Source organism: Delphinapterus leucas, chromosome 7 (genome assembly GCF_059928025.1).
Source record: "Delphinapterus leucas isolate spDelLeu-1000000601 "Yukka" chromosome 7, BTC_Dleu_Yukka2, whole genome shotgun sequence".
NCBI lineage: Eukaryota > Metazoa > Chordata > Mammalia > Artiodactyla > Monodontidae > Delphinapterus > Delphinapterus leucas.
Window position 1 is genome coordinate 97,797,559 of NC_143135.1, and position 25,330 is coordinate 97,822,888.

General features: G+C 48.0%; 1 protein-coding gene across 3 annotated transcripts in view; it reads left to right on the plus strand.

Moving 5' to 3' along the window:
- SORL1 (sortilin related receptor 1) overlaps positions 1-25,330 on the plus strand; it is a 157,031-nt gene that overhangs the window by 99,650 nt on the left and 32,051 nt on the right. For all 3 annotated transcript variants that reach the window (XM_089915731.1, XM_022560208.3, XM_022560210.3), the window contains 10 exons: positions 435-608; positions 2,022-2,135; positions 6,271-6,393; positions 8,671-8,790; positions 14,647-14,772; positions 17,821-17,928; positions 19,036-19,167; positions 20,161-20,292; positions 20,942-21,076; positions 21,912-22,067. In XM_089915731.1, coding sequence (XP_089771857.1) covers positions 435-608; positions 2,022-2,135; positions 6,271-6,393; positions 8,671-8,790; positions 14,647-14,772; positions 17,821-17,928; positions 19,036-19,167; positions 20,161-20,292; positions 20,942-21,076; positions 21,912-22,067 — 1,320 coding nt within the window. The remainder of the gene's footprint in view (positions 1-434; positions 609-2,021; positions 2,136-6,270; positions 6,394-8,670; positions 8,791-14,646; positions 14,773-17,820; positions 17,929-19,035; positions 19,168-20,160; positions 20,293-20,941; positions 21,077-21,911; positions 22,068-25,330) is intronic.

Genomic DNA, 25,330 nt, shown 5'->3' on the forward strand with positions numbered 1-25,330 from the left:
CTCCCTGTTCCCTCGTCCTGGTGTCATCCTTTCTTCTCTCCCTAAGTCGGCTTCATCCTCCTGACGCTGCAGACTGATCCTACCTGCACGGCTCTGATTTGTACAGGTTTTGGCTTGCCCTGCAGCACCTGTGATCCCCTGCATCACCTGTGACACCCATGGGGCATGACTCTCCTCCCGGATCCAGCTCCCCACCTACCCTGTGGTGTCTCAGCGTCCTGATTTCAGATTCCCAGGAGGACCGGTGGGTGCCTGGCTTGGTTCCGGGGCCATCTGATCCAGCCAGGGCCCGTCTCACACTCGCCACTTCTTTCTCTTCCTGAGCTTCGTGGTGCTGGGTCTGTAAAAGGAGGAAGTCGCCCTGGGTCTCAGGCCTGCGTTCGGTGCACCCTGGTGTTTACTAACCTGGCCACCACCATCTGTCTCCTTTCCAGGAAGCACCTCCTGTGCGTCCAGGCCGTGCAGCCTGCTGTGTCTGCCCAAGGCCAACAACACTAGAAGCTGCAGGTGTCCAGACGGTGTGTCCGGCAGCACCCTCCCGTCCGGCGACCTGATGTGTGAGTGTCCTCACGGCTATCAGCTGAAGAACAGCACGTGTGTCAAAGAAGGTGCGTCGCTTTCCTTTTCCCACCATCCCCCTTCCCTTCTGTCCCCACTCCGGGTGTCCTCGATGCACTCATGTTTGGGGTTATTAAAAATGCCCAAGGTAGAAATTAAACCCCCCTAGATACAGACATCCTGGTTCAGGTTCCAAGGCCCTTGATCCCTCAGTCCTCATCCAGAACAGGCCCATGCTGTTCCTTTAAAAATAAGAGCTGCTTTTAGGATTCGTGTCAGGAGATGCAGGCTTTCCTCTGAGTGCCCCTTTCTTTTTTTTCCCACCTCTTCCTCATCTCATCCACGCCCCACATCTATCTTCTCCAGTTCTCCTGCTTCCGTAAGTCGGACCACCCTGACTTGGGCAAGGGACTGGTCGGACTCCTTCAGGGTTCACCACGTCTCATCCAGCAGCTTCCCGCCCCCCTGCCCCCTGCCCCCTGCCCCCTGCCAGCCTGGAAACGTCTGAACTTTCCAACCAATATTGCAGAGGACTTCGAGCCTTTCCTCCCAAGCCCTGGCCAAGTGGCTGCAGCAGCCTCATTCCACTCCCCCTTTCAACACGGATTCTAACATTTTCCCCCTGAAAACCTGCTAAATCTTTCTTTCCTGTCTAGTTTTTCCATTTACCCAAAGTGGGCTTCTGGGCTCTCTTAAGAAATACAAACGGAAAGAAAATGAACCTTTTCTTCTAAGGCACAGGAGACTCTCTTTCAGGCTCTCGACATCATCTTAAAGTTGTTTGGAAAGAAATGGAGTTAACACTGAATTCCAGCAGGAGAAGAGGGCCTCTCTGTATCCCTGTCAGAATGCCTTTGGTTACCCAAACAGGAGGCCAGTCATCACGTGTTCTCGACCCAGTCGACCAAACAGTGCCTTTTTTTCTGTGTGAGGAATTGTAACTGCTTGCTTTGAAGAAGTCATGGTTTGAAGAAGCAGAAAAAAAATCCTCAAGAATATGTAAAGCAAATCTCCATAACCCTCCTCGTTAATAAATGGAATATATGTGAATATATATGACCATAGTATGTATAAACTATATAGATACACTGAATATATGTTTGGATCTTGGTACACAGTCCCTTAAGGAGTTCCTTGTGAAATTAGTATTTTATAACATTGATACTAGACCCACTGTATCCACTAGACCCACCTGGCACCCTCACTCTCCTTTTTCGTCATCGTAACCCCCTCTGACGCTCCTAGCTGCCTCTTCTCCAATTTTAATTAAAAGAGGAGAGAAGGGGGCCTCCTTGGACGCTTGCTTCCCGGCGGGCACGTGTGTGTGGCATCCCCCTTCCCCTTTGCCGTCTAAGGCCTGTTATTTGAGTAAGACAAATGGACATTCAAAAGAGAAAGCCTTGTGGTCCAGCAGGAAGAATGATATTGGTTTTGTTTCCTCCTCTGTCTCCCCCGATGGCCAGAGAACACCTGTCTCCGCAACCAGTATCGGTGCAGCAATGGGAACTGTATCAACAGCATCTGGTGGTGTGATTTTGACAACGACTGCGGGGACATGAGCGACGAGAGGAACTGCCGTGAGTCCCCGCTTGGCCGAGTTTTCGGGATGATAGGCATTTCCCATTACTCGGAAGGCTGGTCGGCGCCTCCTGGGTGGGGCCTGCAGTCTGGGGCCCCCATGATCAGTGATGCCCATTTAAGTGGCTGGAGAAAACACATTTCCATATTAGATATTTATTATTAATTAAAGCAAACCCACTTAAGTAAGCTAGTTACTCATTGCGAGAGATTTACAAATACGTCGCATGGTTGGAACAGAGCTGGTTTGGGAGTCAGGCAGTCTGGGCTCTGACTGTGGTTCTTCCACTGTGAATAGAGCTGGTGACCTGGGGCAGGTGACCAGGTGATAGTCCTTGATTTATAAATTTAATGTTTAGCCTTTTCGGAGATGGGAAACAGGCTTTTACCTTGTTACCCCCAATCAGTTGGTGCTGGCTACCTGCCAGGCTCAGGAGAGGTTGTTCTAATTGGTGATGTCAGCTTTGGCCTGGGTTGTGGGAACATTGGTAAGTGTGCCTGTAGATGTCATCTTTGGACTATGTAATTTCTAAGGTCCAACTACGAAAGTATGTGATTCTGTTTAGCAGGGTTTAAGGACAAACAAATAACTACTTATAATGGATAATCTATTTATCGCAAAGTTGGCCATCTTTCTTCAGTTAATTTTTAGTAGCTTCGACATCATCTCCTAAGGAGAGGTCAGTCAGTAATGTGTTCACCCGTTCACTCAACACGTGTTTATTGAGGACCATGTGTTCCAGGCTCTGTGATAGGCCTGGGGATAAACTGGTGATCAAAGTGGACACAGAGTTTACAGTTTGAAGCGGGGTCAGAGAAGTAACCAGCCAGGTACATTCGAGCCATGCTGTGATGGGGCAGCGCCATGAGCTTCAGGAAGGGTGCCCCCATCAGACTTGGGGAGGTCCTTAGGAAGGGTGGGCAGAGGTGAACCAAGCAGAGGTAGAGGGAGGAAAGTTCCGGGCAAGGGAGCAGCATGGACGAAAGCCCTGAGGCCAGTGTGTGCTGCATGAGCAGGAAAGCAGCGTGGGTTATTGAGAACTTGAGTGGGAGCCGTGGGGTAAGGGGAGGGTGGCCTGGGGCCTGGGGCCCAGAGTAGCAAGGACCTTTGGACTTTATCAGAAGAACAGTTTGGAATGACATTGAAATGACAGGATAAGATTTTGCCTTTGGAAAGATGAAGGCATGGGCAGAATGAATGAGGTGGGAGAAAGGCCAGAGCAGGGAAGCCAGAGACCAGTCTGAAGGCTTCTCTTCCAAATATTTTGCCTTTGGAATTCCAGAAGCTCATTTCTCATTTTGTGCTATAAGGACAGATTAATGGGTGTGTCCCGTCTCTGTGTACCCACCTTGCCTCTGGCGAAGGTATTTTGCCAGCCATCTGTAGAGCACGTGCCTGTTCATATGCCCCTCCTCCCAGAAAGCAACTTCAGAAACAGTCAACTCGTTAACTCATCTGGGCCCTGCAATCCTATGTACTGCCTTTTCTGGCTCATAGGAGGTTATTACCAGACCTTAATCATTTTTCCTTGGTTTCGGTGGCTGCCTTTCACGCGGAGGGAGAGGAGCTTACCAACAGCAGATTTGGGAGAGCACCAGCCTCTCCGTGTGTTTTTCTTTCCTGCAAAAGGGACACTGATCAAACCTCCTGTACCTACCAGGGTCTCAGGAAGGTGCGATATTTGTGAGGGAATAGCCAACGCTCCTTACAGACATTAATTGATATTAACATCATTGGAGCAGATTCTGCAAAGGAGTTTGTTACGGAAGAGGGTGGGCAAGGAGACACTTCTTAGAATTAACACATTGTAAGAAAACTGCCCGGACGTAATGAGGCGTAGCTGAAGCAGAGAGCTGTAAACTAGATGACCTCGTGTTCCAGTAGCTCGGGATTCCTCCTGGGGTTCCTGGGCTTTGGTTTCTACTAGATGGATGAGCTGGGGTCTCATATTGGTTCAGTGTTCTGCGAGGAAGACCTCCCTCCATCTCCTTCCCCACAGCCCCTGAGCTGTGGCCTCACAGGTTTCCATGCAGAGTCTAAGCTTCTCCTCGGAGTGAAGTATGCAGCTGGCTCTGCGCTCCTTCTGGTTAGGTGCAAATGTCAGCCGGGATTTACCCTCCCGAGCCCCTGAGACTTGCTTTCTGCTCTGCTTTCTTGCAATTCCCCGCGGCTCGGGTCCTGGACTAGTCAGATGTGGCAGAGGTGAGGGGGTGAGGGCTGCAGGGTATAAAACGTGGAGCCTGGGAGCCAGGAGGGTGGTGCTTATCTGAGCCTTCCTGAGGGTCTCCCTTATCAAGGAGGGGGCAGGCACCCTGTTCCTGGGCAGGGCTGCAGGAGGGGACAGGCCGTGGCTGGGCAATGCTGTCTGGAAGTTAAACGAGGCATCCCATCAGCTGCCAGGGAAGAGGAGAGGCGTGGCAACAAAGGCAGACGTGGGAGGGATGCTGTTGGCAGATCCCCCTTCCTCTTCAGCAGGCTCCTGCCCCGGGTGGCTGTCAGCCGCTGGGGGTTTTGACGTGAATCCCCTGCAGTCTTGTCATTTCTGCATTCATCCCCTGCCTCCCACCATGAACTCAATTACGGAGAAGAAATGGAGCTGCAAATAAGAGTGGCCGGGCACGTCTGACTGCAGGGTTGCCACCCGCCTCTCACTTCCTGATACTCCCCACCCTCTTCCCAAGATTCTGTTCTATCACGTCATTCCTTGTGGATTGGCTGCTCTAGGAGCAGCCTTCTTTCCCAAAGCCTTTTCTGGAAGGTTCTAGGGCTTATGCTTAAACCCAGATAATTTCTGTTTAGAAGGGGGAGGAAAATCGAATTATGTTCACATTCTGAGGCAGAAGGGCGAGAGGAAGGATGGGAGGAGACGTGACATTTGTTTAGAGCCCATTATATTCACATCCTAAGGATGGGTGCTGGTCCCAAACTTGTTTTCTTATTGACCTTCATAATAATGCCAGGAGGGTAGGTATTATCTCCATTTTACAGTAGCGGGACCGGAAACCCAGGGGGGTTGGGTGAAGTAAGTTGTGGCTGGTGGAATTAAGACCCCCGTCAGGTCTTTGTGCCTGTCATCACAAACGCTTGCCCACGTTACCTTATCTTCCTTTTGCTGTGGAGATAACTGAGGCTCAGGAAGGTTAAAATTAATTGCTAGAGGAAGAGGCAGAGCCAGGATTTGAAACCCTGTCTCGCCTGACTGCAGGGCCTCTGTTCCTGCTGCAGAATTTTACCTCACCCTCCCTCTGTCCTCTGTACGGTGAGGAGCCAGCTTCGTGGTAAAATTGGGCCTCCTAATGGTAGTTTTCCAGATGAAGGTATTTCTGCCATTTATTTAGGAAGACACCGTCACTTCTGAGGGGATCTTAGGAGGTTATCTAGTGGAGCGGTCCCCAACCTTTTTGCACCAGGGACCGGTTTCGTGGAAGACAATTTTTCCATGGACGGGGGCGGGGGGCTGGTTTCAGGGTGATTCAAGCGCATTGATTGATTATGGTCTCTGTGCAGTCAAACCTCTCTGCTAATGATAATCTGTATTTGCAGCCGCTCCCCAGCGCTAGCATCACTGCCTCAGCTCCACCTCCGATCATCAGGCATTAGGTTCTCATAAGGAGCGAGCAGCCTAGATCCCTCTCATGCCTAGTTCACAGTAAGGTTCACACTCCTATGAGAATCTAATGCCACCGCTGATCTGACAGGAGGTGGAGCTCGGGCCATAATGCGAGCGACGGGGAGTGGCTGTAAATACAGATGAAGCTTCGCTCGCTCACCCACTGCTCACCTCCTGCTGTGTGGCCTGGTTCCTAACAGGCCACCGACCGGCACCAGGGACCCCTGATGTAACGCATCATGCTGTCTCCTAGCTCAGTGACGGTTTCTCACTCTTCCCAGCCCTGCTCGGGTCTGGAATCCGTCCATGGAAAGATAGGCCCTTATCTCCCTTGGTTGTAAATTTCAGGTTCTCACGCAGTTTATTTTTTCTGTAAGTCTAGGTTTCAATTCTGTTGTTGAAATTCATATTACAATTAAAATCTGCTTCCTCCTCTTTTTCAGCTGGCTTTCCAGTGGGATGTTTGTATCTGGGGGGAGTTGACCGGACCTAATGAGCATGTTGTCTCTCTTTCCCATCCTAGCTACTACCATCTGTGATCTGGACACCCAGTTCCGCTGCCAGGAGTCTGGGACCTGTATCCCACTCTCCTACAAATGTGACCTTGAGGATGACTGTGGCGACAATAGTGATGAAAGTCACTGTGGTAAGGGGACGTGATGTCCAGGAATACTCTTCCAGAGGGGGCGGCACCCTGGCTCATGGGACGGGTTGGAAATGGAGGATTTCTGAAAGCCATTGTGGGATTCATGACACCAGCTGCATGGCCGCCTCCATTCACATGGTAGGATTGATTCATTCATAAAGTGATGGACCCTGCTTCCTTACAGAGATGCTGTACGCGTGAGTGTGAGAATTAGGAAGATTTCTAAACGAATTCAGGCAGTTTTTAACAGCTATACAGCCTTAGCCCACGCACGCCTCTGGCAGCTATGACGTTAGCCTCCTGGAGACTCAGAGCTATACCTTTGTGAACTGTTTTTTCGTTGTTTTTTTTTTTAACTGATCTAATTCAGTAAACCCTGTTAGAAGTCAGTGGATGGTACAAACGTTGTTTGAGCATCTGTTTTCTGAATGGACATTTTTATTTAGGAAAATAGTGTGTTGGAGTTGAAGGAGTGGTAGGAATTCTCTAGTTCAGTCCTTTTGATTTCCAGATGAAACACCTGAGGTCCATAGAGGTCAGGGGGCTTATTCAAGGTGACACAGTTAGTTTGTGTCAGAAAAGGGAACTGGGACTGTGTTTCCCACGCCCTTCTTCTTGCATAATCCTCCCCTGTCAGTTTCACGAGCCCTGTCTTAGTTGATGGGCTCTGGGTACCAAACCCGTAGCTGCTGACTGTCACGGGAGGGAACAGTACACAGAGTGCCCCAGCCTGGAGGGGAGTGCGTGTGGGGGCCGGATGCTGACCCCGCCGCTGCGAGGGTTCGGTGAGGCCCCGTGGGCTCCCTGCCTGTACACGGGGGCAGGTCCAGTCCAGCTGTGCGTGTGCTTCTGGACGGGGCCTGCATCATCACGAATGGGGGGTTTGACTCACTGGGACTGAAATAAGGAGAGTGGGGGAAATGATCCTAGCCTGGATCTCAGCACTTCTCTGGGGGGGAGTGGTTACATAATTTCCCTTCATCTTTGTAAAAATACGAAGTTCCAGGAAACAGTCCTTGGGGTTTGCACTGTTTTCCCATCATTCCTCCCACGTCCCCCTCTGCACTCAGAGGGTTAACGTGTGCAGCCAGTTTTGCTCTCGTCGGGAGGAATCGCCACGTGGTTATCTGTTTCTAATGTGTCCTCTCACCCGCTCACTGGACACGCGTTGGACCGTTAAACGGTGTCTGTCCCTCAGATTCTCTGTTCATGGTCCATTCACGCTGGTGCACCTGAGTCCACCTCAAGGTCTCAGGTGGTCCCTACCTCAGATCCAGGTCCTCTTCGTGCGTCTCCAGACTGTTTCCTCATGAATATCTGCTCCCCAGTTCACCATCGACCTCTCTCACTGAGGCAGCCACCCCGGGCCCCCAGGCTTGGCTACTCCTGTTTTCCTAGAATCTTTACAATTCCATGTGAAAATTCTGTTTTGTTAGTATCCCCAGGGCCTACAAAAGATGCTGTCAGTGTAGTTGCCCCTCCTGTCCTGGTCAGACTGCCCTGGTTCGTTTGTCTCCGGCCCCCACCCTTCTTGAGACAGCCCCAGCGGCCAGCATCCCAGGAGCTCTGCCCACAGGAAGTCACCAGCTTTTCTGTTTGGGGAGCTCAGCACTGATCTCTCTTTTCCCTGAGCTAAGCATCTCACATTGATCAGCACACTCGGCGTTCTCATTACTCCTGTTCTGAAACCACAGGCTCTGTCTCTGGAAGTCTGTTTCTTGAAAATTTGGCTTTCTGGGCAGCCAGAGCATTGCTTCCCAACCTTCTTCCCGACGTAGGAGGCATAGAAAATGATATTTGTAAAGTGCACCAAGGTAAATGGCCAAGGCCACTGTTGCCTAGAGGCAACTGGTGGCCAGAGTGTGAGGCGGCAGGATCTCAGCACACCTGTGCCCCATTTGCAGCGCACTGCCGTCATCCCTGGGTATCCACAGGGTATCAGTTCCAGGACCCACCGTGGGTTCCAGAATCCACAGATGCTCAAGTCCCATAGGCGGCCCTCCATATCCACGGATTCCGCATCCACGGATTCAACATAGTAAACATAGTACATATTGCACAGTTGGCTAAATCTGTGGATGGAAGACCTGCATATCTGGAGGGCCAGCTGTACTTGGGCACCATCCTCGAGGACTTTCCATCCCTGGTTAAAGTCTTCATGCGTGGATCATCAGCGATAATAGGGATATTGGGTGCATCTCTAACCCTTAGGAGCTTTGACCTCAGAGACAGAATTCTGGGCAAGCTTTTGTGCTCAATCTGTGGTCTCACCTGCAGAAATGCACCAGTGCCGGATTGACGAATACAGCTGCAGCTCTGGCATGTGCGTCCGCTCCTCCTGGGTGTGTGACGGGGACAACGACTGCAGGGACTGGTCTGACGAAGCCAACTGTACCGGTCAGTATTCCCTGGACTCCCTGAGAAGCACTTCCCTGCTCACGTGCTGGGTAGCATTGCAGCCCTACGTGATCGCAGAATCTAGGCTGTAAGAAATGGACCTTAGAAACCAGCGAGATCAGTGCGTCTCAAAGAGCTGGTCTTTGATAAGCTTGTGCCGAAAATTTAACCAACTCTCTGCTTCCTCCATTGAGAAGGTCTTGCCATGAAAAGTGTTCAACTGAACAGTCTCCTGAGTGATCGAGTTGATTTACATTTTGGCTCAAGCTTATTTCCTTAGGACCAGTAACAGAGTTTACAGACTGACCCTTGGTCTGGGGACCATACATTGAGTAACAGTGAACTAGCGCATGTTTTGGAATGCAGCATCAAGGGGTTCCCTAAACACTGAAAGCTTAAATTGTGCTTGCACCTGTGTTGGGTAAGATTTTATTGGAAGTAAATTTGGGAACAACATTAGAATATGAGAGGAAGGCTGGGTGGTGTAAGGTAGAAGTAATGTTGTAATTCTTCTGTTGGGTGTTAAGTTCACTCATGTTCACTCCACTGTTTTTTGTGAATGGATGAATGAACGAGGGCCGTATACATCATGGTGGACTCGGGGACAGCAAGGAGTTGGGGAAGTTGGAGGCAGGAAAACAAAGCCCACTTCTGATGAGTAAATTTTCTCTGCAACCTCCTCTAGAAATTGTCATTCCGTTCTACCCTAAATCCCTCCAGTGATGGAGGTAAAGATGTTTCCTTTAACCCTTTTGTGGCGAGGGGAGATCTGGTCATTCAGGCTTCATTTTGCCATCCACTGTGAATGGATCTTCAGTCTCGCGAATTAAATCCCTTAAGTCCCGTGTCTTAATCTCTCTTTCCCCCACGGTACCCCAGCAGTTCTTACACACCGCCCAGCATCCGGGAGCTCAAAGCATGCCTCCTAATTTGTAAAAGCAAATAAAAAGTAGATCTGTTATCATGTCCCACACTTAAGTATCAGTGTGTTATGCTTTGCTTTAGATTTGGTTTGTGAAGGGCAGAAATGATATTTTACTCCTTTATATTCTCCCAGTGCCCAGTTCAGAGAACCTCTGTTGATTGGGTAATTGTACACAACTGTGACTCTCCATTCATTTTACTTTAGAGGTGACCTTACGTGACTTTAAGGAGTAAACGGAGCTCCTCAAAGGCCAGGTACATCACACAGGCCGATCTGTGATGTTACCAGATTCCACCCCCTCGTAAACTCCCCCCCCGCCCCCATATCTTTTCTGGCGCAGTCTCGGTGTCTGCGCCTCTGCTTCTGGAAGGACTGCAGGCAATTGCTTTTCTCCGTGTACGAGCCTGGCCCGCAGAAGGAGGGATAACCAAGGTCCGCAAAGGAACTGCCATCAGCCCAGGAAGCATATGAGAGCTGTTCGGAAGCTTGGAGTCGGGCAGACAGTTGGTTAATAAATTAGAGGGGCGGGGCTTCCCTGGTGGCGCAGTGGTTGAGAGTCCGCCTGCCGATGCAGGGGACGTGGGTTCGTGCCCCGGTCCGGGAAGATCCCACATGCCGCGGAGCGGCTGGGCCCGTGAGCCATGGCCGCTGAGCCTGCGCGTCCGGAGCCTGTGCTCCGCAACGGGAGGGGCCCCAACGGTGAGAGGCCCGCACACCACAAATAAATAAATAAATAAATTAGAGGGGCGCACCTGGGCATTTCCGTTTGTAAATTGCGGTATTGAAGGAGACTGAACATCTTGTTAGCACAAGCACGTTAGTCAGACGTGTGTTTCAGGTGCATGTGTCGATCCTCCACAAAGAATGAACAACTTCATTCCTGTGGGTGGGCCTGCCGCAGACTCCTCGTTTTGTCTCTGGTTTTCTCTGGCAGGGCTACCTGGGGAAGTGGAGAGTGCTCGTACCACAACTGCAGCCTTGTTCCAATGGCTGTGCTTCCAAACCTTTTAAAGATGATTCTCCTTGTCTGTCATCTCAGAACAGTCGGGGGTCAGCTGTGAGCTCATTTTGATGTGTGGCGGGTTACTTCATTTCCTGGCCTAGTAAATTAAGTCACCTGCAGAGCCAAAGAAAGTGGGTCGACTGACGTCCTGTGGGCCTCAGCTCTCATGCATGGTCTGTGCCGGGCATTTTCTTGGCTCTTCCCCTCCCCCTGTTTTGCTTTCTGTGGAATTGAGTTTCCTTTATCCCTCCCCCTCCATCCCCCTGCATTGATTTTGAACGTAAATGTTTCATTTCTGTTCTTTTAGCTGTTGCCCTAGACATCTTATGTGTATTCCTAATATCTTTCCCCTCCCCTCGACCTGCTTTGATTCCAGCCTCTGACCACAGTTTCAATACTGACATACTTCGTATATATTTAGTATTTTAAAACACTAAGTACTTCGTACTTTAGTTTTACGCTTTAAAAATCCTAAAATTAGTCATCATTATTATTTTTTAGTAACAAAACTTATTTATAGGTACCTACCTGTCTACCGCTTCTGCTTCTTGTACCTAATGCTTCCTTTCTGTGCACATCCTTCAGTGTTTCTTGTAGCAGGAGTCTGTGAGTAGTAAACTTCAAGTTTTTGTTTATAGAAACATGTCTTTATTTTGATCTCAAAACTGAATTCAGATGGATCTGGGTTTCTAGATTTGTAGTAATTTTCCCTAAGTATTTTGATGGAATTAGTCCCTTTCTTTCTGGCCTGTTTTGTATTGATTTAAATTCTCCTCTCAGATTATCTGTTGAAACAACAGCCTGACATTCTTTTCTCTCCAGTTGTCTCTAGATTTTTCGCATTTTGTTTGTTTGTTATTCAGTTTCACCTACCTAGGTGTGGGAGTATTTTTATTTATCCTATTTGTTTTCCTTCTAAAATCTGAGGATTTACATTTTTCATCAGTTCTGGGAAATCACAGCCACTGTCTTTTCAGCTGTATCTGTTTGCTACTTTGTCTACTCTTGTCTTCAGCAGCAACTATCATCCATTTGCTGGACTGTCTCATTCTGGTGTTCATGCCTCTGGTTTTCATATTTGCTGTCTCCTTATGACTCTGTGCTAGACTCTGAGTTACTTCCTCAGATTTCTCTTCCAGTTCAACAATTCTCTTTTCAGCTGGATCTAATCTACTGTTTCACACACCCACTGAGCTATTTTTATTTCCATGGCTATGTTTTTTTATATCTAGAATTTCAATTTGGTTCTCTTTTATGTATATAATTTTTGGTGTACTATATGTGTGCTTTAAATTTATTTATTTATTTATGGCTGCATTGGGTCTTCTTTGCTGCGCCGGGCTTTCTCTAGTCGCGGCGAGTGGGGGCTACTCTGTTGTGGTGTGCAGGCTTCTCATAGCAGTGGCTTCTCTCTGTTGTGGAGCATGGGTTCTAGGCGTGTGGGCTTCAGTAGTTATGGCACACGGGCTCAGTAGTTGTGGCTTGTGGGTTCTAGAGCGCAGGCTCAGTAGTGGCATAAGGGCTTAGTTGCTCCGCGGCATGTGGGATCTTCCCGGACCAGGGATCGAACCCACGTCCCCTGCATTGGCAGGTGGATTCTTAACCACTGCGCCGCCAGGGAAGTCCCTCTATTTGATTCTTTTTCAAATTCTGCCTTTTATTTTTCAGCGCGCTTTTCTTCATGCTTTATGTTATTTTTTTACATTATTAATCATTCAAGTTGTGTTGATGTTAGCATTTCTTTTTCCTCGTTCATTTCCTAATAGTCCAGTGCTTTATAATAAGGCAGTGCTTCTGTTGTCACAGTAATTAATTCATCTCTTCTGCCCCACTTTTATTTGGCTCATGCTTTTGATCAGGTGTCACAACGGGTCTTGCTGAGTCAGGAGAGATCTGCCCAAGTCAGAGAATAGGTAGGAGGATAATGGCCTCTATTAGAAACCCTGGTATTCTAATTTCAGGATCACTTGCCCCATTAGCCTTTCTGTTCTTAGAGTCACAATGAATTCTGCTATGCAAAGGATTCTTCATCTTCCCCAAATTCTTTAGTCTGTATTAAAGTCCATCTCTTTCATCCTTGTAATTAAAAAATATTATCGATTGAGCATGTATCATTCATCAGACACTCAATGACAGAGAGCTAGTAAGTTACTCAGAAGACAGAAAAATTCAGAAAAAGAGAGTATGTTAAGCATTGCAGCCCTACCTGGCCACTTGAATGAAATGGTGCAAATTAATTAGTCTTTCTTGACGCAGCATCTGTGATGGAATCTGGAGATCTCAAACATGCCTCCCAGAATTGTCATTTGGAAACTTCATTAACGCTCTGAAATTGTTTTCAACTGGAATTGAAATGCATAGGCTGAATAATAACAAGTACATCGGTATGGCAATGAGTTTAGGCGACAGTATCTTTTATGAAAGCGAGCGAGGCTTTGGTGAGGAATTTTTTGAAGGGCTGTCAGATTTGTAAAACCAATAAATCAGAAGTATTCCAGGCAATGGCTGTTACTGGGGCCAAGCTCATGTAACATGCATGATACAATTATTCCTCTTATCAGAGATAAGTATATTTTAAATAGGTGTTTAATGGATTCTGATTGCCAAAGGCTGTAAGATATTGAAACTCCCTGTAGACTTATTTGCATGCTACCGGATATAGCCTTGGTCTTTGAGGAGGTAAGTCAACAGATGATTGACACCCGTTTGTTGTAAAGTGGTTTGAAAAATCAGGTGCTTTGTATTTCAGACTATTGCAAAAAAATAGCCTCAAAGGCAGTAGAAATTCTAGAGGACGTTGGAAGCCCATTTTCCCAACCCTTGAGTCACTATTACCAACCATCTCGATTGAATAAATAACTACGGTGTGCACTCAACAACCCACTTTTGTTTGTTTTGCCTCCTTCTGTTGCTAGAACGTCCTGTCCACACAGTTAAACCAAGAGAGCCCGTCTGTCTTGGTTATATTATTTTATGCCAGTTGTAAACAAGGCCAGCCCTGGCTTTCAGCAACAAACAGACACAAACTGCTCCCTGTGTCAGAGGAGGAAAGGGAAATCTGATGCACAAGGCGCTTAGTAGCGTTGGTTGGGGTTGAGGCAGATACTATGCATTTGAAATAGTCTTTGACCGAGGTTTTGGGACGTTTTCTAAACGACTTCCAGGTGGCCTCAGCCCACGTATGCAGATGAACCTGTTGATTTATAACAGTGGCTCTGTTTCACTTGCCTTTTTTTTTTTTTCTTTTAATGACTGTAGAGAATGCCCCGTATTATTGGCTGGTAGATGTCTCTCTCAACTGTCCAGAAAGTTAGATTTTGGATACATCTTTTATTCTCTTCAGACCTGAGGTTTTCCACATTTGAAATTGGGTGGTTTATTTAGAATTATAAAATCATGGCTTTTCAGAACTTACAGGGGTCCTTAGATATGAAAATAGATGATGAAATTGAGGCCTCCATACAGTGGGGACCAGCTTTAGAACCCAGTCCCCTGAGCACACACTGCCTGTCCTTATCCTGCAGAATCCGAATGAGTGAGAAGATAAAGAAGCCAGGTAGAGTGGAGAAAGCACAGGCTTTGGATTTGGACAGCCCTGGTGCCATTACTTCATTATCTTTGTGAATGGGGGCGAACTTCTTAGTGTCCTAAGCCTGTTTCTCATCTGTAAAAGGGGGAATACTTCTTACCACATAAGTTGTTGTGAAAGTGACTGATTTTTTTTAACATGTATATCTGTGCTTGTAACACTGATAAACTCAGAGCCTCAAGCTGTTGCCCATTCAGGAGGCTGCGTTCCACCTTAAGGGCAGCCCCAGGTCATACCTGTGATCTAGTACAAGCCTTCTCTCCACTTGGCCCCTGATGGTGATGGGAGCACGGAGGTGAGGGACGTCTTGACCGTTTCTCTCTTCTCTTTCTCTGGCAGCCATCTATCACACCTGTGAGGCCTCCAACTTCCAGTGTCACAACGGGCACTGCATCCCCCAGCGGTGGGCGTGTGACGGTGACATGGATTGCCAAGACGGTTCTGATGAAGATCCAGTCAACTGTGGTAAATGCAGACGCTTTGGCCCCATGCAGAGCATTTCCCATGTCTGCTGTTCCGGAAAATAGACAACAGGCAGGCCAGGAAATTGAATGGTGTCCCGCTGGGCCTGGGTGCCCACTCTGACCACTAGTGAGCCCGCAGTTTCTGTGTGGCGCTGCCGTGCAATGTGTAGGCCTGGGTTATATAGTCTTAATCCTTGGGCAAGCAGGTTTCCTCACTGCTTGTCCATAACAACTTTGAAGAAAAGAAATAGAAACCCACTAACCCACCCGGAGCACTAAATGCAGTCACCAGTGTTCTGCCAGAAGTTAGCCAACAGTTACTATATAAATGGTATATTTTATGGCTAAGAGGTCTCCGTTATGGCCTCTTGGGAAAATGGCTTACCACTCGTTAAGGCAGAACTTGTTCAATATGATCTGTTAAAAAAAGGATTCTGAGATAATCATTCGAAATTAACCACAGAATAGCTGTCGTATAAACACAATACATAAAATGCTTTTTCACACCAAATTTTAAAAAAAAATTTGTTTTATATTGGAGTATAGCCGATTTACAATGTTGTGTTAGTTTCAGGTGTGCAGCAAAGTGATTCAGTTACACATACACATGTATCTATTCTTTTTCAGATTCTTTTCCCATATAGATTATTACAGTGTATTGAATAGAGTTCCCTGTGCTGTACAGTAGGTCCTTGTTGATTATCTATTTTATATATAGTAGTACGTACATGTTAATCCCAACCTCCTAATTTATCCCTCCCCCCAACCTTTCCCCTTTCACACCAAATAGTTTTAAAGCTCTCTCTCCTTATCCTCTTGCCGTGTGTCTGTGGGAAAGACTCCCTGTTTTGTCCTTATAGCCTCAATACTCTGCTCACACAATACTTCTGACACTTCTTGGCCACCAAATGTGTGTTTTCCATATCAAGCAATTCCCCGACACCAGCATGTCCTACAATTTAACTCAATCCTGACACTGTCTTCCTCAAGACAGTGTCACATCACACAGCCCCCACTTCAGATGCTAGTCACAAGTCCTATGTTGTCACATGTTCTTCTGATCAACCAGCTGTAAATCTGGGTTCCTACAACCTCTTCTTTGGGTTTGATAATTTGCTAGAATGGCTCAGAGCACTCAGCGAAACAACATTTCTCAGTTTATTATAAAAGGTTATGATAAAGGAGAGAGGTGAACAGCCAGATGGAAGAGAGCCCAGAGCCCAGGGCAAGGTACAGGGAAGGCCATGGGCCTTCCACGCCCTCTCCAAGCCCCACCACCCTCCAGGCACCTCCACGTGTTCAACAGCCTGGAAGCGGTCTGAACCGCCTACTTTTGGCATTTGGGGGTGGGGCTTCATCACTTAGGCACGATCCATCATGAGCTCAGTCTCCAGATCTCTCCTCTTCCTGGAGTGGGGGTGGGCTGGAAAGCTCCAGGCCTCTAATCGTCGCATGGCTTTTCTGATGACCAGCCCCCCCAGTCACCTCATTAGAACAACAGACATTCCCGTCACTCAGGAAATTATAAGCGTTTTAGGAGCTTGATGCCAGTAACCGGGGGCAGAGACCAATATACATCTTTTCTGTTATTTCATACCATACGTCCCTGATTTTCATGGGGTTGTACTCATTGTCTGTGTGCTGTTCTATGTTCTGCTCCTTTCATGGCACAATATTAAACAAAGATGTTTCCATACGTCTGTATTTCTGTGGTTAGCATTTTCACGGCAGATGCCTTTTCTCTTTGTATTTTTGCTATAACGCAGTTTTACTTAGTCCCTCCCTGGTTGAGTAATTTCAGTTTCATACTGTCATGCATAGTAAAACTGTTCGTGTCCTTGGAAATGAAGGCTTCGTTTTCCTTTGAGGTACTTCCTGGGGTATGTCCCTCAACATGGAAGTGCTGGGTCAAAGGTTCTGATCGATTTCCATGGTTCTCATTAAGCGTTTCCAGATTTTATTTCCAAGTGACTATACTGAAAGGCTCTCCATCAGTTATATATCGTATGTTTCCCCAAGCCTCCCTTGATTTAATCTTTTGAGTTGTTTTCACTAATTTAGTGAGTGGGCATTTGTCTTGTACAATTTAAAATCTATACTTTTGAAAAACCTTTTTATGCTGAGTGACATTAACTATTTCCCCAACTCATGGTACTCCTTTACTGTTTCTGTTTGATGTCCTTTGAACAGTCTCCTAAGAATGATGACTTTTTACAGGATTAAAACACATTTTCTTGTCTTATCTCTGATCCTCCTGGGACCATTCCACCAAGAGTTGGGTTTGCAACTGGCCTGCTGGAAGTGATTTTTAAGCCACATGTCTGGCAGTAGCTCTCTGTTCAGGAGAAGGGGTGACCTAGTGCTAAGAATTCTATGCTAAGTGCGAAACCTAAGATTCTTAACATTTCTAGGACAAACTTTCTCCAAAAGGGCTTCGGTTTACAATTCCCGAAGAATTAAGACAGTGAGTGATTTAAGAGTGTCCTACTTTTTTCCATCCACTTGAAGCTTTTCTTTTAATTTTCATTAAAAAAAAATTTTTTTTTTGAGTACGTAAGAAAAATCTGCTCAGTTCCCTCCCTTTGTTGTGTATCCTTTCAGAATATTTTTGTGCATATATGCAAATTTAAATATACTACGTGTTCTTGTCCTGTTTTACACATGTAGTATGCCACGTACCTTGGTTTTCCACATAACTGTATATCTAGGACTTGTTTTTACGTAGTGCTTCTTCAGTCTCTTTGTAACAGGCTAGTGTTCTTGTGCACAGTAATTACACAGTCCCCTATTGACGGATACGTAGGTGGTTTTCAATCTATTACAAACAGTGCTACAATGAATAACCTTGTGCCTCTGTTATTTTTCACTCGTGTAGGTAGATTACTTTTCTTAAGTGCCATTGCTGGGTCACCGTATGTATACGTCTATAATAGTGATAGCTCTCCGTAGGGTGGCACAAATACCCGTCACCTCCTCAGCCCCCCGGCCAAACAATGATGTGAGTGCTTGCCTGTTTCCTTATTCTGCTTCTTCTTGAATCACATTCCAGAGAAGAAGTGCAACGGATTCCGCTGCCCGAATGGCACCTGCATCCCGTCCAGCAAACACTGCGATGGTCTGCACGACTGCTCGGATGGCTCAGACGAACAGCACTGTGGTGAGTCCTCACCCTGCCTGGGGGGCGCCTTGTGGCTGTGAGGGAAGGGCACACATTGGACTAAATGCTTTCATTTCCTCAGTACCTGCCTGCAATTAGCTTGTAAATGCGGTGACCCCAAGTTCTCCACCAGGACTCGGAGGGATGGAGTTGGGGAGGTGCGGTTTGGGGGAAGGAGAGCAGGGGAGAGAGCTGTGGTGGGTGACTGTGGAATTAGGTCATGGTCCATGATCATCTTTGTTCAACTGCAGTATGTCCTGTGAATGGACCAATGGTTTGGAATTGGACACTTATTTCTCCTACTTCATTGGTTTTCCTAGTTGCTTACTATCACTTAGGTAACAGTTTTAGGCCCAGTGACCCTTTTTATGCCCAGTTTTCTTGGACCCGGAAAGGTTGTCTGGAGTCAGTGGTGCCCATCCTGGGGAAGAGCAGGCCGGAGACCCAGGGATGAGCCAGCGTGGCAGTTCAGGTCTGAAGGCTGCCTTTTCGCCGTGTCTTCACGTGGCCTCCTCTGTGCCTGCATCTCTGTTGCCTCTTATATGGACACCACTTCTGTTGATCCTTTTGATCAATTTATCAACTGATTTATCTCCCTTTACCTGGATTACTTCTGTAAAGTCCTATCTCCAAATACAGTCACACTGGGGATTAGGGCTTCAACATAATGTAAGTTGGGGGCGGGGGAATTCCCTTGCGGTCCAGTGGTTAGGACTCCGTGCTTTCATAGCAACAGTTTTCCAAGCCCCATATTGGAGAGTCAGTATTTGATCGATAAGTGGTTAAGATCATGGGCTTTGATGTCAGGCAGCTCTGGGATTTAGGTCCGGCTCCACCCTCATCCACTGTGTGCTCTTGGCAAAATACTTAACACTGCCACCCCCTGTGCTTCATTTGGAAAACAGGAGAGTAAAACCTCTCATCATATTGTCCTGGGAGTTTAACGATGTACTAGAGCTCAGGGTTTGCTCAAAGCAAGCGCTCGGTGACTGTGCCTGTTACTCCCGTCTCCCGAATGCGCGTCTGGCCAGGGTGCATCCTCCCAGGGCCCACGAGGCCTCCGGCCCCGGGGGCTCACGGCCTCTTTCCCTTGCTGGACCCTTCCAGAGCCCCTCTGTACTCGCTTCATGGACTTCGTGTGTAAGAACCGCCAGCAGTGCCTGTTCCAGTCCATGGTGTGTGACGGTATCATCCAGTGCCGCGATGGCTCGGACGAGGATGCGGCGTTTGCGGGATGCTGTGAGTGGGGCGGGGGGAGGGGGCTCACTCGCGGGCACTGGGCTACCTGGGGATGTGCCTCCATCTAGTTTACAAGGTCTCGATTGAGGGTCCAGTCTTGCCTTTTCTGAGAAGGCTCACCTTTGTTGCTTCGGAAACTTGCTTGTTAGTTGTACAGATAAACGGGAGGACAGAGGATGACCGAGACCTTGGCCCACGTGTCAACTTCACCCACAGGCTTTCTTGCGCCCCCATCACTGAGTGGCCCCTTGCCTTGCTGCAGTGTCTTCGCCGCACTCACTTCCACTTTGCACGCTGTACGCTTACTTTGTGGGCTGCCTCGCCCAGCTGGAGTGTGTGTGCATGAGAGCAGGTCTTTGTCTCGTTCACTGCTACAGCCCTGTTCCCCAACACTGCCCTGCACGAATTACATTGGGCTGGCCAAAAAGTTCGTTCGGGTTTTCCCGCGATGTCACGGACGAACCCAAACAAACTTTTGGGCCAACTCAATAATAGGTACTTGCGTCAGTCTGCTTGGGATGCCAAAACAGAGGACCACAGACTGGGGGCCTTCAACAACAGAAAGGTGATCTCTCAGTTCTGGAGGCTGTACATCCAGGGTTAAGATGGCGGCAGGGTTGGCTTCCTCTGAGGCCCCTCTCCTTGGCTTGTGGATGGCCGTCCTCTCCCTGTGTCTGCACATGGCCTTCCTGCTGTGCCTGTGTCCTCATTTACTCTTCTGATAAGGACACCAGTCCTGTTAGATTGGGGCTCTACCCTCATGACCTCACTTTAACTTAATGACCCCTTTCAAGACCTTATCTCCAAATACAGTTGCGTTCTGAGTTGCTGGGGCCAGGCCTTCCGCTGACTCACTTTCGAGGGATCCTTCAGCCGTGCAGTCTCTTGGTGGAGGACGTTCGTTCTTTCCTCTCGTTTCCAAACAGCAGTGTTATATTGGGCTCTTCGGTGTAGAAGCAATCTGGACTTTTCGGGTGTTTGTTCCTTCCCTAGCTCCAGGCCCCGAGTTCCACAAGGTGTGTGATGAGTTCAGTTTCCAGTGTCAGAATGGAGTGTGCATCAGTTTGATCTGGAAATGCGACGGGATGGATGACTGCGGTGATGACTCTGATGAAGCCAGCTGTGGTAAGGAGACCTGGGGTTTGCCTCCTTGCTTCCCTGTTCTCCGGGTTGAAGGCTCCTGAAGTTAAGGAGGGGGCACTCGGCCCATTCCAGCACCGGCTTTGCCATCTCCTTCCTCAGCCACGGTTCCTGCCAGTTCTTGAATCCACGTGTAAGGAATTGAGTCTTAAAGTGAGAACCTACCCCCTAGCAGGGGTCAGGGAGCATTTATTCCATTTTCTTTTCTTTCCCCAGTTAGGAAGTTCACGTTATATATAAGGAATATGATGGAAGAGTTATGATAAATATTTTGGAAGGTGCTTCCCCCTCCCCTGTAAAGGTTACAGATGCCACAACGTAATAGAAATCACTGTCACCATCACGTTGTCATCAGTAGTTAGGTCATTCCTTTGGTGAAGTGTCAAAATTAAAACTCAGGTATCATTAGCAAGACATAGAGGCATACGTCAGAGAATGTGAGATGGAATCCAGGAAAGTGGGCTTTTGTTTGTGGATATGCTCTTGTCTCCCGATGCGTCCAGGAAGCTGCCTTGTCCTTCTCTGGGAGGGCCTTGTGGGCTGCCTTGGGCTTGGGTGAGGAGCCTGTGTGTCCTTGGAGCTCTGTGTTCACAGCGTGCAGGGCAGATGACTGACCATGCGGTTCACCCCCCAGAAAACCCCACGGAGGCCCCCAACTGCTCCCGCTACTTCCAGTTCCCGTGTGAGAATGGGCACTGCATCCCCAACAGGTGGAAATGCGACAGGGAGAACGACTGCGGGGACTGGTCTGATGAGAAGGACTGTGCAGGTGAGGGTCCGGGGCAGCCCCATCTCTGAGACATGCCAGCGTCCTCCCACCTGTTCACACAGAATCCAGCTCTGTCTCTTTGGTGCCTGGCTTAGGCAGTGATTTTTTTGGGGGGGCGGGGGGTAACTCTCTCTCTGAGTTCTTTTCTCTCCCCATCCCACTGTGAAAGCAGCCCGGTTGATTTCTCCTGTTCCGAGGGTTATGCTTTCCAGGGCACAGTGAGGACTTTAGAGCCTGGCTACCCCGAGTGTGGCCTGCAGACCCACAGCTCCTTGTTAGAATGGCAGCCTCTGACCCCACCCGAGGCCTCCCTCCTGACTCAGCGTTTGCATTGTAACGAGCGCTCTGGGTGACGCATGGGCCATGACACATTTATGTGTACGTGATACACGCCAGGGGAGCACTGGTGTGGGCGGTGTGCCCATCCCTTTCCTTCTTGGTGTTCTTGTCCCGGAGCCGGTCTCGGGAAGGTTGGCGTTAAGTTAAGCAGAACAGGGTTTATCCTCCATAGGAATTAATTCTCCCACCCACCCTGTGCATTCCGAGTCCTTCCACCAGCCTGCATGAGCCCCTGTGAAAACTAACTCATCCAAATGTTAGCCCAAATCAAATCAAATAGGTAAGGTGAATCCGCTCCAAAGAAGGGAAGAGAATACAGTCTGTTCTGACACCCCATCATAAACGATTTTTCACTGTTCAGAACCGTGCCTGACACCGGCCTCCCTGGGCTGGTGCAGCTAAATCTGGGACATCCATACTAGGTTTGGGACACATTTGGGTCTGAGATCAAGCTTCCTGTAACATTTTGGGTTTCCTTGCTTGGTGTTTTCCTCAGATTCACATATTCTTCCCTCCCCTACTCCCGGGCCCTCTACGTGTCTGCCCAATTACTACCGCTGCAGCAGTGGGGCCTGCGTGATGGACAGCTGGGTGTGTGACGGGTACCGAGATTGTGCAGACGGCTCAGATGAGGAAGGCTGCCCCTCGCCTGGTGAGTACTGCACCCGGCCCTGGCCCGTGGCACCTGCTTTGAGGAGAGGACCTCTGGGGCTACACCCTGGGCACAGCCTGGCTGAGGGCAGTATCCTGCCCTCTGGGACTCTGCTCTGTGGCCAGGCCCCTTCTCACCTCCAGAGCAGGGAGACCCTGGGGAACTCAGAAGTCATCTTCTATCACTGCCCTCTGATCTTCCTGCAGGGAAAGGCCAGCCGCCCTGCTTTCCTCCTTGGCTGTGGTTGGGTCTCCTTTGCTTCCTCTCCACAGGAGGTTACCATGGGAATTATAGGGGAGGTGTCTGTGTGTATTAAACTCTCGGGGCGGTGCAGGGTACAGAACCCGAGTCTCTGGCTTGCGAGTTGGCGGCCATCCTATTAACAGAAGGGTAAGCACTGCCATCTAGTGGCTGAACACAGAGAGGCTCTGGAGGTCTGAGAGTGACCAGATTGCTGGAGGTCTTGGTGAACCGTGAGACCGCCGCCTAGGGCACACCCTTAACTGCAGGCAGAATTGTATCCTTTCCTAAACAGTTTTCCATTTCAGACTCAGTTATAATAAAATAATAGATCATTGCTTGCCATGGTTTACATAATTCTTTTCAGCAAACTTATAGGTCAGTAGTCTGATTTTCCTCCTTTAAGACTTGTTTTCATCCCATCTCTTCCCTGTTTAAAATCATCACTGGTTTCCACTTGCCCTTTTTGTCCAGAAGATAGACCCTAACCCCAGAGTCCTATTTTCAAGGCCCCGTTTGAGCTGATCTTTCCTTGCTTGCCATTACTTTTCACTTCTGCAAGCTGCACCCCTCACCCACCCTGGACCCACCTGCTTCTTCTCTGCCTAGATTCCTCCAGTAGGGTTTTTGCCCTTATCAGACCCGACCTCGTCCCCCTACTTTCCCTCTCTGTGAAACCCACTGTCAGTCAGGGCAGACAGAAACACAGGTTTCGTAGTTAAAGGAGACCTCAGTGTGTTGCCAGTATTTCTCAAAGTACAGCATGAAGCCCACCTGTAATGGAATCACTTGGGGTGTTTATAAAATTATAGAATCAGGACTTCTGCCTGGAGCCCGGGAGCTCCCCGTGTGAATGGTAGGTTGACTAAAGATTGAGGCTCCTCTTTCAGGCAGGTAGGGTTTTATTCCCCTTCTCAAGACCCACCCCCACAGAGCGTTCATTGAGTTCTGTAGCTGATGTCCACCCCTTTTCCAGTGTCATTGAACTCTGCCCTGTTGTCCTTTTGGCGCTGAACTATGAACAGCCACATGTTGCTTCTTGGTCATTGCATGCGCATAAATCTTTCCTTTCCATAGCGATTGTGCCAGACCTCGTGTTTTAGTCTGAATCTCCCACTCTGCCTACCACAATAATAGGCAGATAGCCAGTGCCCCGTAAATGCTTCTCAGATTAAAACAAATGAAAAAAAAAACCCTTCTGTCTCTGCCCTTTTCCCCCAAGGCCCATCTCTCTGTAGTAACTTGATTGTCCCTCTCTCAAAATTGCCCGTTGGTTACTGAAACTGAGCAGGATGTTAACCAACTCTAGCAAATTCGGACTAATTCAGTGAGCAGATTCCTGTTTAGATGCTGCATTCAGCTTTTTTGAATTCTTTTTTTATGTATGTTGCCCGTGTAACGTTAAATTGGCATCTAGCTCTCAGATCTTATTTCTTCACTGGATAAGCCTCTGAACTGGGTTCTCTGCCTCATGTCTCCCCCTTTGCGATTTATCTTCCAAGAAGCCTAATACATACTCATACGTAATTATATCCTCTCCCAGCCTGGACCCCCCTGATGGTGCCCTTGCTGTCCTGGTGTAAGCGCCATGATGTGCCTCGGCCCAGTCCTCTGGCCTCATTTTTTTCCCCCACTCTTCTCCAGGCACTTTGTTTTAGCAGAGTGCTTCTGGGGGTTGGAGAGGCCCTTTGAAAATCCAGTTATCCAACTGTGGACTACACACAGTATCCCAAAGCTAATCATTGCTTTCTCTTGTTTGTTGGCTCAGGTTATTTTGTATCTTTTGCTGGTGCCTCCTCCCTTTCAGCAGCCTTTTGGTGTAACTTTCCACAAGGTCACCGTATCAGGTGATTTCTCAGCTCCATTGTTTTCCTTGGAGATATCCCTTCTAAGAGGAGCTTGGCTTCTCCTATCTCGGCTGACTGTTCTCCCAGCCTGCTGCCTGTCCTTACCCTGGGGCTTCACTGCCCTCCCTGGAATTCTCTTTGCCTTTCTCCTGATTTAGATTCCCCGTTTTCCTGGACCTTGTGTCTTGCTTTTTCTTGGTTTACTCCCTTGTTTTGCTGGAGCACGCCCTCTGGTAGCTTTGTCAGGTGAATATGATGATATTGTGCCCGAGGACACGGTGATGATGGCCTTCATTCAAGGTGTTTATCTCTTGAGTTTCTCTGGTTTGTGCGGGTTGTCTGGGGCACAGGTATCTTCTGGGAGGTTGCTTCTCCATCCTTAGGGCTCGCTTTACTTCTCTCACGCTGCAGCTCCTTTTTTCTATATCCCAGATCTTTCCTCTTGGTTTTTAGTTTAATCCCACATTTTGGTAGAGCACATTTTCCAGAAATTTCCTGAGAAAGAGTACATGGGAGGTATATTTGAGGCCTTGCTTGTCTGAAAGTGTTTTTCTTCCGTGTTCAGACCTGATTGGTTATTGGGCTGAGTTTGGAATTCTAGACTGTAAAAAAAAAAAAAAATTATATATATATATCCTTCAGAAATTCGAAGACATTCGTACTTCTGTCTTCAGAAAGCAGCTCTTGGAAAATCCAAAGCCATTTTGATTTGAATCTTTTATATGTAATCTGTTTTTACTGTCTGGAAGCTTGTAGAATCTTCCTTTTGGTACCAGTGTTGAAATGTCACGGTGATGTACTTTGCTGTGGGTCTTTTTCTATCTAATGTGGTGGATGGCACTGATGTCCTCTTTTATTCTGGAAATTTACGTATTTTAGTTTTGGAAAATTTTCTTGAAATATCCCTTAGTATTTTCTTCTCTCTTTTCTTTTTCTTCCTGGAACTCTCGTCAGTAATACGTTGAATCTCCTGATCTAGACTACTGACATTTTTAAGACTTTAAAAAAATTTTCTTTAATCTTTTCTTTTTCTACTTTCTGCAAGATTTACTCACCTCTGTCTTCAAAGTCTTCAACTAAGTTTGGGCCTGAGAGAGAGAAGGATGAGATCCCTGTGTCTCGTCAACCTGCCGCCTTGCACCAGAGCTCACGTTTCTGTTCAGGTCCCCATCGTAA